The sequence below is a fragment of the Macaca thibetana genome, chromosome 11 (assembly GCF_024542745.1).
Source record: "Macaca thibetana thibetana isolate TM-01 chromosome 11, ASM2454274v1, whole genome shotgun sequence".
Lineage (NCBI taxonomy): Eukaryota > Metazoa > Chordata > Mammalia > Primates > Cercopithecidae > Macaca > Macaca thibetana.
In genome coordinates this window covers 98,067,761-98,082,361 of record NC_065588.1, presented here as the reverse complement: position 1 = coordinate 98,082,361, position 14,601 = coordinate 98,067,761, and the positions used below count along the sequence as shown (strand labels likewise).

Below are 14,601 nucleotides of genomic sequence, written 5' to 3'. Positions count from 1 at the left end.
ACCTATTTTAGTTTATGGTTGTATAGTTGGTTTTGGTACCAAGTTATAAAGGTTTTACTTCATAGGAGATTTTATTTTGCCAGATTTGACTCATTGCTCCAAATAGTCACAAATTTGGGGAATCCATAGTTTCTTATCCAGGACAATAGCTTCTCTGCCATCTTCATATGAATCTACACATTTCACAAGCATGCCTTCTGTAACTTCCAAAACATTGATAGAGGGTTCAGCAAGACGGGACCTGTGAGTAATCTCCTAAACCTCCCTCTACGTTGATTGCGGCTTTGTTATCTCACCTCTTTGGTAGAATTGGTTAAGTTCTAGCCCATCTGAGCACCAAGCCTGTACATCTTTGTTATATCCATGAAGATGACATGAGATGCTCTTAGCTACTTTGCTAGGATTACAAATACATATACCAGGTCTGTTAGGTAGAATTCATCATGTCAATGGAAAGAGAGAGAGAAAAGTTTATCTGATAAAGTTGTAATGAACTCATACTCTTAACAGCCAGTGCTTCCTTTTAAGATAAAGTGTATTATGAGGGCTTTCTTTTCTCCCGTGCTTACCAACTATATTGTTGTGTTTCAGTTTTTGAGACCAGGTCTCACTCTGTCCCCAGGCTAGGGTGCAGTGGCATGATCGTGGCTCACCACAGCCCCAACTCCCGGGCTCAGATGATCCTCCCATCTCAGCCTGCGGAGTAGCTGGGATTATAGGTGCACACCACCGCCACCGCCACCACCACCACACTCGGCTAGTTTTTGTGTTTTTTGTTTGTTTGTTGTAAAGACAGGGTTTTGCCATGTTGTCCAGGCTGATCTAGAACTTACGGGCTCAAGTGATACTCCTGCCTCAGCCTCCCAAAGTGCTGGGATTACAGGCATGAGCTACTGTGCCTTGTAACTCTAGTGCACTTGAGACTCATGCCCAGGATTGACGTCTCATCTCATCAGGCTATAATTTGGAGAACCTGCCTTCTTTGTTTATCTTGAAGATCAGAATTGGAGCTTTCTGACCTGTCTTCTGTTTTCCACAATCCCTGAATGTCAGCAACGAGTTTGCTGATCTCACTTGTCCCCATCACTAACTCTGTCCCAGTGGGGCTGTGTCACCCCCAATCCCTACCCTGATTTACGATGCTCCATGCAGCAGCACCCAGTGAATTTTAGGGATTCATTTTGAGAAAACTGTGCCTCTTAAGGAACCACAAGATCCATAGTAGCCCCCTGCTGTTAACATACATGCCACTGCCTGGCATTCAAAGGCCCCCTTTGGTTACCCTTGTTTCCTAGTACTCACCACTCCCAAATATTTTACTCTAGTCAAACAATTCTTTTTTCCCCCCATCTTTGCACATACATCTGTGATTTCTATCATCCTATCATTTCCTTCTTCGCATTCTAGCTTAAATTTGCTTCCATGAAGCATTCCCTTTGTGTCAGTCACTTATAGTATTGTGAAATTTAACATTTCAATGTACACTGATTTACACTGTTCCCCTTTTGTTGAATGGGCTAATTTTGTCTCCTTCAGCTTCCTTTTTTGGACCATATATTATGCTGCTTTAATAGGTCTCAGAATGTTTTCACAATGTTCTGCCAGACACCATAGTTAAGTATTCATTAAAAATGTGCTTGTTTATTGCTTGGTTGTAGTTGAAGATGCCCACTCTGGACTGCTTAAAGGAAACAACAGACAGACAGTATGGAGGGGCTACTTGGTATGTTATTTTAAATTAAATTGCATTTTTACAATAGACTAGAATAAAAATATGAATAATAAAGCTGTTTGTCTTTGAGAATCTTTTTAATGTTTTTTTTTGTCTAAGGGTAGCTTACTAATATTAATGACTATTGATTCAAGTAATCCTAAAAGTCATATTTTGAAGCTTGTGTTGTGATGCATTAGATCTTTATTAGTTTTCTCAGCTGTAGGTTTTCACCAGCCTCATGATGTGGAAAATGAGTTGTGTTTTTCCCCTTATTTTAGACAACAGATAAAGAAGTCCCTGGATTAGTGCTAATGCAAGATTTGGCTTTCCTGAGTGGATTTCCACCGACATTCAAGGAAACAAATCAACTAAAAACAAAATTGCCAGAAAATCTTTCCTCTAAAATCAAACTGGTAAGAACATAGAAAATAGAGCAGTTAGCCTGGCACATTCTCATTTAATGTGTGATTCTTGTGGTCCATTTTTTTCTCAAAGTTTAGCTGATAAACATAAGAAGCAAAGAGGGATTCTGTTCTGCCAGAAGAGCCTCATTCCTTACTTTTAATTTGGGCAAAAATCTAAGAGTCTTATTTCGTTTGCTTGGTTCCTGGATAGGGCAGGATTCATTTGTTTAACAGATGAGCTCCTACAATGTCTTAGGTGACATTACAGCTGCTGGGGATGCAGCAGTGGACAAAATAGACAAAGGCCCGGATGGAACTTAGGGTGTGAACAATGGAAGCATGGGAGGAGGAGATGAGGGGAAGTCATAAATGTCATCAATGCACACAGCCTGTTGTTTACCCAAAGCTTTCACTCATAAAGGTAGTGTGCTTCAGATATATGGAACATTTGCTAATGAGAACCATTCATTAGTAGCTAATTGAGGGACAAGTGTATTTAAAATTGATACTTATTCGCTCTTCAGGTTTGACCATTGATGCCATTTGTTAAGGTGGACTCTGGAGGCTGGCCTGGGACATGCCTTTTCCTTAACATGTATTGTTTTCAACGCCTTTGTCTGATTGACTTAGGACATAGTCCATGCAGGTGTTCTCTCTATTTGACCTTACGTCAAGATGCCTGCTATTCTGTCAGAAGTGTTTCAGGTTGTAAATCGTGAATGTCTCATCTCTTAGAGTAGAGAGCATAAAGTCCTTGCCTCAGAATTTATGAGGTTCTAGTTTTCTTGATTTTATAAAGAAATGCTCTTTGAGTTCTGCCCCTGGGTTTAGCTTACCTGATTCTGACTTCCTCCTGTTGTATGTCATTTAACAATTTTGAGGGGGAAAGGCTGAAGATGCAGTAGTGGTGGAGGAGCTGTGATTAGAGGTGACTAGAGAGGGGTTTTTGCTTAGTTCCTGTCTTAACCATGTTTTTATATGCACCCCCCCCCAACGAAATTCCTTTTAACTTGTTTCTCCCTACCCCAGACCAAGTGTTTTACTGTTTTATGCTACATTGTATTATCGTTGTAATACAATGGTAATGTGAATAACCACTTACGAAGTTTTTACTTTTTTCGTATTTTTCTTCATAACTTTTTTTTTTTTTTTTTTAGAGACAGTCTCACTCCATCCGTCACCCTGGCTGGAGTGCAGTGGTGTGATCTGGGCACACTGCAACCTCTGCCTCCCGGGTTCAAACGATTCTCCTGCCTCAGCCTCCAAATGGCTGGGATTACAGGCATGCACCACCATGCCTGGCTAATTTTTGTATTTTAAGTAGAGAAGGTGTTTCACCATTTTGGCCAGGCTCGTCTCCAACTCCTGACCTCAGGTGATCCAACCACCTCGGCCTCCCAAAGTGCTAGGATTACAGGCATGAGCCACCATTCCTCGCCCTTCATGACTTTCTTTATTGTACTTTGAAATACTGTAATGCCTGGCTATATTAGAGTTGAATTTGTTCTTAACTGCAGTTATTTTAGAATAGATAATACATTTGTCCTTCCTCTGAGTTATTTTTGGTACTGATTTGGGCAGATAAAACCATGGATTAACTTTCATTTCAGCCAATGTTTATTTGACTTCTTGGCTTCCTAGTTATTAGTTCTAGAATTATAGACACATGTATATTTGTACTTTTGATCACCAGTTCAACTTGCTGATGTAGATAGAATGGCATTCTTGATTCTGTTTATATAATTTTAATATAATAAATGCTGAAAAGAAAGAAGTTTCATTCTACTTCTCCACACTCCACTCCATTTGAATATCCCACATCACTTGGCCTGCTGCCACTGCCCACTAGTGCAGACTGCTCTCATGCGTCTACTGGTGGATGGCTGTGTGCTGCCAGAGAATGCCAGTCCCAAGTCATGGTTGACACTTCAGCAAACTATTTTTGGGTGGCATGTGTGGTATAAGCAGGTCGAGGTGGAGTAGGGTAGCAACTTGAATTGGACAAGGAGAACCAGCAGCCTCCAGGCATGGGGAGATGCCTTTCCACAGTTCACTCACCAAGTCGGAGATTTATTTGGATTTTCAGAGTTGTCTTTGTGGGGGCCAACACCTCTCAGAGCATCAAACTCATCACACATAATGTTCCTTGAAGGTTTTTTTCATGATTCCAACACCTGTGATCAACTTCAGGTACTAGGACTTAAGATTTTTAGAGACTAGAGAGAAAGTGAGAAAGAGGAAGAAGAGAAGCAGTGTCAGCATTAGAGTCCAGGCCTCAAGTGACTTGCTTTCCTTAGGCTCTGCTTCCTGATTATGTTATGAGTACTCTGAGAATGAAGTTTCCTATCATTGGGTTCCTAAACAAACAAAACACCTTTTGTGTGTATGATGAGCTCCAAATAAGAGTTTATACAGAGTGCCATGAGAACATCTGGGCTTTAGGTGTACTTGGGGTCAAGGCAGAGTTTGCATAATAGAAGCATTTTAGCTGGGCCCTAAACAGAGCAGCCATTCTTCCAGCAGAGAAGGGAGCAGAAGAGACCATTCTATGTAGAGAGAACAGCCTGAGCCAAAGGGTTGGAGGCCTGAACATAAATGGCGTTTTCAGGGAACCAAGGCAATGGTTTCTAGCACAGGCAGGGATTTTGGTGAGGATGAGATTGTAAAGACAGGTTGAGAAACGTCTCTGTTAAGAAGCCTAGATTTTTTCCTGAAGGCAGGGTGAGGACACAGTCTGATCTGCTTCTAAAGAACATAACAGGGAAAGGTGTGGTAGGAAAACCAGTTCAGCTGCTGCTGCCATAGCTCAGCAAGACGTTCCCATGCAGCAAGTGCCTTGGCAGTGGGATGCCAACAATGGAAATGGTTCCAGAAGCGTCTAAGAGAGACACTTAGTATCAATTGGTGAACTACAAGCTATTCAGGAGAAGGAAGGGGAGAATGAAAGGGAAAGTGGACCTTTCTGGTGAAGATGGAAGTTATGGAATTAACCACACTCAGAGCTTCAGTGGCAGAAGCAAACGTCTTTTGGAAGGAGACCCAGAGGTCAGTTTTGGATGTGTTGCATTAGCGGTGTATGTGGCATGTCAGAGGAGAGGGCTGTTAGGCATTGGACTTCAAGACTTGAACCGCTGAACCACTTTGCCCTTCCAGGTTCCCCCAGGAGGCCTTTGCCAAGGCCTGTGGCCCTGGAGCCACCTAGGGCTCAGCTCAGCTCTGTCCCACAGATTCTCACTAGGCCACGGCTGTCTCAGGACAGGTACGGCCCTATTCACCTTTTTACCCTTAGTGATTACTTGGCACTTAGGGGGCTGCTTAAGGAATGAGCCAGGTGCAACAGTCTTGGGATATATAGGGAAACATTTTCAGCAGTGTGATTATTCATAGGAGTCACTCTAGGCACAGAAATGTGTCTTTGTACATTGTTGTATATACACAACTAGGCCTTTGTCATTCTGTTTAGAACAAAACCTGAAGTTTTTTTTTTTTCCTGAGGCAGAAATGTGGGACTTGAAAATAGTTTCATTTGTAAGGTAATGGATTTGAATTCATAAACTGGAATTAGAAAGCCAATTTTGAAAATATGTTGGGACTGGCATTCTCTGTCCAAGTAGTAATGGATTTGTGGGAATTCAAATAAACTCTCTTTTGACTGTAGTCTTATAAATCAGTCTTTTCTATAAGAGGCTTTCTAATTTGAGATACCTTGAGGTGGGTCTTCAATGATCTGATTAAGTACTCTATCTGTATGATTTTTGTGTATGACGGACATATAATTCACCTTTTGATAAATCAGATAATCAGTCCTTATTTTCAGATACCTCTAAATCATTTTGTATCTGTAGACATTTTCATTCATGGTGGGTTTTTGCATTTATTTTTTGATTTTTGTTTTTCTTCACTTCTTTTTTAAACATATTTTAGAGCAAGTGGGAAATCTTCCCAAAGCTGTCAAGTGAATTCTCATGCTAAGTTTCCTTCAATTATAGTAGTTGCTGAGTGGGTGTGCAAAAGGTGGAGGAGATGTAGACCCTGCCCTTAAGCATTTATAGTCACATTTTGGAAGCAGCGTGTGTGTTTAGAGCTGGAAACAGGAAAGGTCTGTGGGTCAGAGACATGGGGGAAGTTTTCAAAGAGAAAGAGGCTGAACTGGGTTCTTGAAGACTGAACAGGTTGTTTGTGCAGGCAGGGTGGGAACAGCATATTGTCCTGCGTGGACTCTGCCCCCCTCAAAGCTCTGGTCAGGGCCTAAGGTCACAGTAAATTGTCATAATTTTGTACTGAAGCTCTTTCTTTTAGATAATTCTCTGAAACCACCTTGTGCACTTGTTTTAAAGCATGGTACCTTTTTCTTTTTTTGTTTTATTTCTAAAATAAAAAAGCTTCAATAGATGAAACAACCAACTCTGAAACTGATTTAAGTTTTGGAAAACCACCAGGACATATTAAGATCTAGTAGCGGCTGGGCGCAGTGGCTCACACCTGTAATCCCAGCACTTTGAGGCCGAGGCGGGCAGATCATGAGGTTGATCTGATTGGAGACTGATACCATCCTGGCCAACATGGTGAAACTCCATCTCTACTGAAAATACAAAAATTAGCTGGGTGTGGTGGCACGTGCCTATAATCCCAGCTACTTGGGAGGCTAAGGCATGAGAATCACTTGAACCCAGGAGGCAGAGGTTGCAGCGAGCTGAGGTGGCGCCACTGTATTCCAGTCTGGTGACAGAGTGAGACTTCATCTCAAAAAAAAAAAAAAAAAAAAAAAAAAAAAAAATCTAGTAGCTTTGAATTGTTGAATCACTTAAAGGCACTAATTTGGTTTTCAGTTGGTATTAGCAGACATGTGGGGTTTTTTTCCTAAAAGATTTTTAATGATTTTAGATCAAATGAATCCAAAATGAAAGTAGATTACACCTTCTGAATTTGTAAGCACTTTAAAGTTGTTGGGAACATAACTTCTAATAGGAAAGCCTTTGTTGTTATTTTGGATTTGCATTTCTTCTAGACCAAGTTTTCTCCACCTTTGCACCATTGAGACAGTTGAGACTGGATGCCACTATCCTTAGGGGGCTGTCCTGTGTATTGTAGGATGTTTAGCAGCATCCCAGGTCTTTATCCTCCAGTAGTATTTGCAGATATGTGATTGTTTAGACAACTTGACACAGCCTTTCTTTTTGGCATTCAGAAATGACCAGTTCGATATCATGATTTTTAACTAAGGCTTATCTTAAAATACAACTATTTTGTCTGCCTTAAAAGGATACTTTCTCTTTTGCACTCATTGTTTTTGGTTGACTTAAAAACATGCATTCAAACTTACTTGTATTTGTTGACTACTATTGTTTTTAAAGCCAATTTTAAAATATAGGCTACAATGCTGAGAACAGTAGAACGAACTGTTTATTATTCTCACAATTAGCAATATTTTAAAGTGGTTCTATATGTTTTATATTAATATACTCTAATCTTGCCTTGATAGTTAATCATTTGTAGAATTTAAAAGCGAAGATTATTTACACTGTTTTTTCGATTCTTGTATCTTGTGACTTGGTCATTTATACTGAATTATACTGAATTTAATACTTCTGGGATTGTTTTATCATCCCTGTCCTATGTTATACAGTGTACAAAATGTGTTAGATTTGCTTCCAATATATACATACTTATGTACATATTGTATCTAGAAGTTTAACTGTGAAGTATCAAGCACTTGAAATCTGGTTTCCATATCTGTCATGCCATTGAAATTGGTCTCCATTGAGCTACTAATTACAAAACCCACTTAATTTTGTTTCTTGTCCCTTAATTTTGATGCTTGTTTTTTGTCTTTAGGAATATACCAGAATTAATATTTTTTTCTCTTGGGTTCTGCAACACTGCTTCTCCTGACCATCATCTGTATTGTCTTTCCTTGACTTGAATTGATCCATCAGTTGCTCAATCATTGTAGCCTACCCAGGCCTTGGCCTCAACCACCATTTAGTTCTCCGTCTGTCTGTCTGCCCTTGCCTCATACTCCTACAAGTGCCAGGTGTATCAGTCATGTTATTCTAGATGATGATGCTGGAACAGACATTCTGGAATCTCAATGGCTAAAAACAACAAAGCTTTATTTCTTAGTCATGCCACATGTTGTTCACTGTGGGTCTGTAGGGGGTGGGCATAGAAGTTGTTCCTTTTTGCAGAAACTTATAATTTATGTAAACTTATAATTTAAAGTAAGATGCTATACATGGAGGCAGTTGCCCACAATTGCCCAAGCCACGAACTCCAACCTTAGGCACAAACTACAACTAGTCTTCCCACTACCTCCTCTCGGCTGACAAAAGTAATAATGATGTCCAGGATTGGGCTGCCACCTAGTGGCTCTCAGAGGGTACTTCCCCACCCTTTTTACGGTGGCAGAAAATCTTTCTCATACATGTAAATATTACTTTAACGTCATTAATTTTCATCTCTTTCCGAATTATTGTATAGTTACTGTAGAAAAACCTCTTCTTGCTCTTTTATGCCCATATAATTAGAAACCAACCCTAGGCAAGGCTTCTAATAAAAGAATAATATTAGTGATATACCTTTTTACCAAACAAAGGGCCAATACAAGTTATGAAATTAAACTAGACACACCTCGTCTTCGAGGTGATGCCAAGCCAGCACCTGGGCCCAAAACTGGCCTGCAGCCCCTCAGCTTCGCCCACTGCCTTCCGACCCTGGACCTTTGCAAAGTGAACGAGCTTCAGGACTTCGTGAAAATGTATAAGCAGGATCCGAGCAGTCTGCACACCGAGGAAATGTGCTTCCTGAGGGAGTGTGTGGAGAGCATGGGGGTGAAGTACCACGTGCTACTCAGAAAGCTATTATAAATCAGACGAAAATACCAAGGAATTAAAAACAAAAACAGGTAGTAAGAAGGTGGAGGAAAACATAAACACAGACGAGCCTTCAAGTGAGGAAAGTGATCTAGAAATTGATAACGAAGCTGTGATTGAACCAGACACTGATGCCCCTTGAGAAACGGGAGATGGGTGCCAGGCCTGGTGGCTCATGCCTGTAATCCCAGCACTTTGGGAGGCCAAGGCGGGTGGATCGTATGTCAGGAGACCAGCCTGGCCAATGTGGTGAAATCCTGCCTCTACTAAAAATACAAAAAAAAATTAGCTGGGCATGGTGATGCGTGCCTGTAATCCCAGCTATTAGGGAGGCTGAGGCAGGAGAATCACTTGAACCCGGGAGATGGAGGTTGCAGTGAGCTGAGATCACATCACTGTATTCCAGCCTTGGCAATAAAGTGAGACTCCATCTCAAAAAATAGAAATAAAAATAAGTAAATAAATAAATTATTCTAGAATAGTGACTTTTTCTCTCCAGGGAGCCCTCAGAAATGCTTTGGGGTGCTGTGAGAGGGAGGACAGGGACCCAGGCAGACTACTAATCCCCTGCGTGGCCTGCCTCCCAACACCCGGCACATATGCCGAGGCAAGATAGTGACTCAGTGAGAACCAGCTTAGCGAGTGCTAAATATATGCCAGGCACTCACTAAGTAAAAGAGGTAAAAGAAAGTGATGAGTCAGGAAGACAGTTACAAGCACCTGCAGGTGCTCACACATGCACCTAATCTGTGAGAAGAGTTAATGGCCTATGTAATAAGGGGAAAAGATACAAATGAAATTTCTAACTCTAACCTCTGGTGTTTTGGACTACGTACGCTTAGGAAACTGCTTAGAAAATGAGCTAAGAATAGTCATGCAGCAAACAGAAGAGCTCAGAATAAGCTCATAATAATTTGTGTTTGCTTCTGTTTTATAGATTGAGAAAGAAAACCATAGGCTCTTTTAGAAGCACTAGTTCAGGAGAAGGATTTTACTATCCTACGTTTGTGGTTTTCAGGCCTCTCCACTTTTCCTGAGTGATGAAAGCCTCTTCGTAGGAAGTTGTGTGATACAGAGTCAGAACAGACAACAGATAAAGCGTGGTGTGGACTTTGGTAGGGGTGGCAAAGCCTGTTGGTAGAACTTGATGTTTGTGATGTTCACTCTTAGATTTATGATTGCCCCAAAAGCTTTGCTCCGAAAGCTAGTTTTCCCATGGAAGCACTTCAGGCAGCCCTGCCGAAGATGCTCCTCCCAGGCATGTGGCACAAAAGCTGTTCAGACACCCGACTAGCAGATGTGCTTGTCACCAATTCCAGCAAGGTTAGTTACATTGCAGGTTTTAAGCCCAATATAAGCAGATTGATAATATTCTAGAAGAAAAGTCACAAAACTGTTGGCCAGCAGGCATATTTGCAAAGAAGTCAAAAATCATTTGAGCCAACATTGAAAAATTGGGGAGATTTCATACAGCAGTTGGGGATTCTTGCCTCTGAGGAGACTGGCAGCACTTGGTGCCACTGAGTGGTTGCAGCTTTCAGATGGCTCTGAGGTGTCGAGTTTGCCACTGCCTTTACCACTCCTTCTTATTTTTAGATGCCTGTTTTGTTAACATTCATTTGGGGAATGCATCTGGTCTGTGTAGGTCTTTTCGTTGTGTTTTGATATTGTCTTACCATTTCAAGATTAAAGATCAGGGTGGTTGTGGTGGCTCATGCCTGTTATCCCAGCACTTTGGGAGGCCAAGGCAGGCGGATCACCTGAGGTCAGGAGGTGGAGACCAGCCTGGCCAACATGGTGAAACCCTGTCTCTACTAAAAATACAAAAATCAGCTGGCCGTGGTGATGCATTCCTGTAGTCCCAGCTACTTGGGAGGCTGAGGAAGGAGAATCGTTTGAACCCTGGAGGCGGAGGTTGAGGTGAGCCAAGATCGCGCCACTGTGCTCCAGCCTGGCGACTGAGCGAGACTCTATCTCAAAAAAAAAAAAAAAAAAAAAAAAAAAAGGAAAGATTAAAGAGCAGACTGGGAATTTGAAGGTGCCTCATCCTTGAAACTCAGTCTTTTCATGTGTAATCCTCTTGTTATTTGATAGTTGCAGTTGTATTCAGAGGCCAGTGTAGCACTTCTGAAACTGAATAACCCCAAGGATTTTCAAGAATTGAACAAGCAAACTAAGAAGAACATGACCATTGATGGAAAAGAACTGACCATAAGTCCTGCATATTTATTATGGGATCTGAGTGCTATCAGCCAGGTAAGGGATGCACAGAAGCTTTTACAACCCAAATCAAGAGTTAGGATGTTAAAAATGTGTAAGTTACTGTATTAGAAGAGGAAAGGGGACTTACAGAGAGGTGAGTTGATTGGAACTTTTCTAATTTTCCAGTCACTGCCGTTGGTTTGGTATTAACTGAAGTGATCTAGAATCAGATCCAATAACCTTTTTTATAAAGTGTGTTAGAGAAATGCTGTCTGTTTGAATTTTGGGTTTAAAAATATATATACTGATCTTCTGCATTTTTTGTAATGTTTAAAATTAAGACTCCATTGTTAAAAGTCTGCCAGAGCACCTTGAGAGCAGATGGGGCAGAAGGAAAGGACAAAGAGGAGGAGGTATGACTTAAGGGGTATTTCACATCTTCATGTGCCAAGGGTTTTTCTCAGTCTAAGCAGGATGAAGACATATCTGCCAGTCGTTTTGAAGATAACGAAGAACTGAGGTACTCACTGCGATCTATTGAGAAGCATGCACCATGGGTTCGGAATATTTTCATTGTCACCAACGGGCAGATTCCATCCTGGCTGAACCTTGACAATCCTCGAGTGACAATAGTAACACACCAGGTACAAGACTTTCTAAAAATTACGAGACTGTGGTTTCTAATTCTGCTCCTTTAGTGTGGTACAGGGATTTCCATAATTTCATTCTCCGTACCCTTCTACCTTCATTTCTGCCTTTCTTTAGCTCTTCATTGCCTTCCCTTCCTTCCTTTCAAAAACTAAACCAAACCCAAACAGCTCTCATTCACTCTCTTTTTTTGTTTGCTGTTGTTAAAAGGATGTTTTTCGAAATTTGAGCCACTTGCCTACCTTTAGTTCACCTGCTATTGAAAGTCACATTCATCGCATCGAAGGGCTGTCCCAGAAGTTTATTTACCTAAATGATGATGTCATGTTTGGGAAGGATGTCTGGCCAGATGATTTTTACAGTCACTCCAAAGGCCAAAAGGTGAGTGCCTAAGAGGAGGGGGGATGTCTAGTGTGGAAGTCACTTAGCAAATCAGAAAATCAGTGCACATACTACTATAGTCAAATATCACACAGGCCAGGCACGGTGGCTTACACCTGTAATCCCAGTACTTTGGGAGGCAGAGGTGGGTGGATCACTTGACCCTAGGAGTTTGAGACCAGCTTGGGAAGCACAGGGAGACAAATAATTGTTTTACTTTACAAAAAGTAAATTGTTTTACTTTACAAAAAGTAAAACAATTATTTGGGCCCAGTGGAATACTCATGTAGTCTCAGCTACTTGGGTGTTGGGGGCCAGTCGGGGGAGTGGGGGCTCACTGGCCAAGATGAGAAGATTACTTTAGCCTGAATGTTGAGGCTGCAGTGAGCTGTGATTGTACCACTGCACCCCAGCTTGGGTGACAGAGTGAGAACCTGATCTTGAAAAATAAAATAAAAAAAAAATATATATATATGATCAAATAATCATTTTTGAGTGCTAAGCTCAGAAGTCAACAATTAAGAAGAACACTACAGTTAGAAATTTGCTTTGCTACATTCTTAGACACCCAGGATCCTCACTTTTCCCTGACCATCTAAATTTTCTACTACTACGATAGCAGAAAAAGCAAAATCACTGTGAAACAGAAAATCATGGTTAGAATGTCAGCAAAAGGGCCAAAATAGAAAGTTAACTCAAGTTAGTGCTGAAAGCTATAGATGAAATTTCATTTAAGGCAGCCTGTTGCGCTCTAACTTTGTTGAGAGGTGGGATGGAGAAGTGGTTAAGAGTGCAGACTTGGGGGCCAACTCTTCAGGATGACCTTGGGCAGTGGCTCTACTTCTGTGTTTTCTGTCTGCATAGTGTGGAAAGTACAAAAACCCTTGTAGCATTGTTGGAAGGGTTCAGTGATCAGTTAGAGACTTATCACCGTAAACTTATAAGTTATAAAACTCTGCAACTAAGTGCTAATAACAAAACTACTTTGTCTGTTATTGTTTATGCTACCCAACCAGGCCCATTCTCCTGTTCCCCTATTGACCTGTCTCCTCTGTATCAGATTGTAGGGCTAAAAGGGGAGCTTGTGGCTTAACAAGGGGACAAACACAAGATCAATGACTGTGCAGTGCTTTTCCTGCTGACAGGTGTGCCTTGGTGCTGAGGCATGTGAGCATAGGAGGCTTAAATCAGATGGGATAGGAAGAATGCCCATCCGAATTGACACGTACTTTGAAGAACAAGTAAGAGTTAGTTTAGGTGAAAAAAGATATTCCAATTAGACAGAATATGCAAAGGCACAGAGATTTTTAAAGAGGAGTGTATTTTTTTTCAATGATTTTGAATTTAAAAAGTAACCATGTACCCCATCACTCATTTTTAGAGCAGGTGAATGCACAGCTCAGAATGCTGTGCCGATTAATTTATCACAGGGCCTTATGCATGAAGATAGAGGATATTGTCTCTCAGCCTTGAGACAAGATTATGCACAAATACACTGATGAGCTACTGATAGTTGTTGCAGAAAAGCAGTGACCGTGCATACTTCCCACCAGCTTTGACATGCTTCGGTACTTGCAGTCAAGTCTGGCATGGTGTTACTTTATTTCACAGTAGATTATCAAAGCATGTTGTGAGAGGCTAATCCATGAGTTGAATCCTTGTCTGCTTTCCTTGAGTAATGGAAAAAAGTAAGTATGCTCAGTAAGAATGGTCAACACAGCAGGATCTAAACAATAACTATAGGTACAGGCAAACTTAAAGCGCTTGTGAGTGTGAACACTCAGCCCTTTGAAAATTTTAATCTTTCTAGAGACTTAATTTCTTTTTATAAAGGGAATCTTAAGAATAAAACGTATCAGAAGCCAGAAGTCATTTTATTTTCTCTTTGGTTTTATCGTAGGTTTATTTGACGTGGCCTGTGCCAAACTGTGCCGAGGGCTGCCCCGGTTCCTGGATTAAAGATGGCTATTGTGACAAGGCTTGTAATAATTCAGCCTGCGATTGGGATGGTGGCGATTGCTCTGGTAAGGATGTGTTAAACTGTCGTTCGTTCATTTTTATGGAATATTTTCTTCTTAATCATTATTGAACATGTACTATAGACGTAACCAAACATTCTTTATGTATTAATAAAGAATCAGTAATGCTGGACATGGTGACTCAAGCTTATAATCCAGTGCTTTGCAAAGCTGAGCTGGGAGGATTGCTTGAGGCCAGGAGTTTAAGACCAGCCTGGGCAACATAGTAAGACCCCATCTCTATCAAAAAAAATTAGCCAAGTGTGGTGGTGCACACCTATAGTCCTAGGTGCTTGGGAGGCTAAGGCAGGAGGATCACTTGAGCCTAGGAGTCCGAGGCTGCCGTGAGCTGTGATTGTGCC

At 41.2% G+C, this 14,601-nt stretch overlaps 1 protein-coding gene across 1 annotated transcript in view; it reads left to right on the top strand.

Annotated features, from left to right (window-relative positions):
* Window positions 1-14,601, top strand: part of GNPTAB (N-acetylglucosamine-1-phosphate transferase subunits alpha and beta) — an 87,703-nt gene that overhangs the window by 49,328 nt on the left and 23,774 nt on the right. Inside the window, exons 6-11 of the mRNA XM_050750206.1 lie at window positions 1,659-1,723; window positions 1,993-2,127; window positions 11,085-11,246; window positions 11,657-11,836; window positions 12,051-12,221; window positions 14,122-14,245. Coding sequence (XP_050606163.1) covers window positions 1,659-1,723; window positions 1,993-2,127; window positions 11,085-11,246; window positions 11,657-11,836; window positions 12,051-12,221; window positions 14,122-14,245 — 837 coding nt within the window. The remainder of the gene's footprint in view (window positions 1-1,658; window positions 1,724-1,992; window positions 2,128-11,084; window positions 11,247-11,656; window positions 11,837-12,050; window positions 12,222-14,121; window positions 14,246-14,601) is intronic.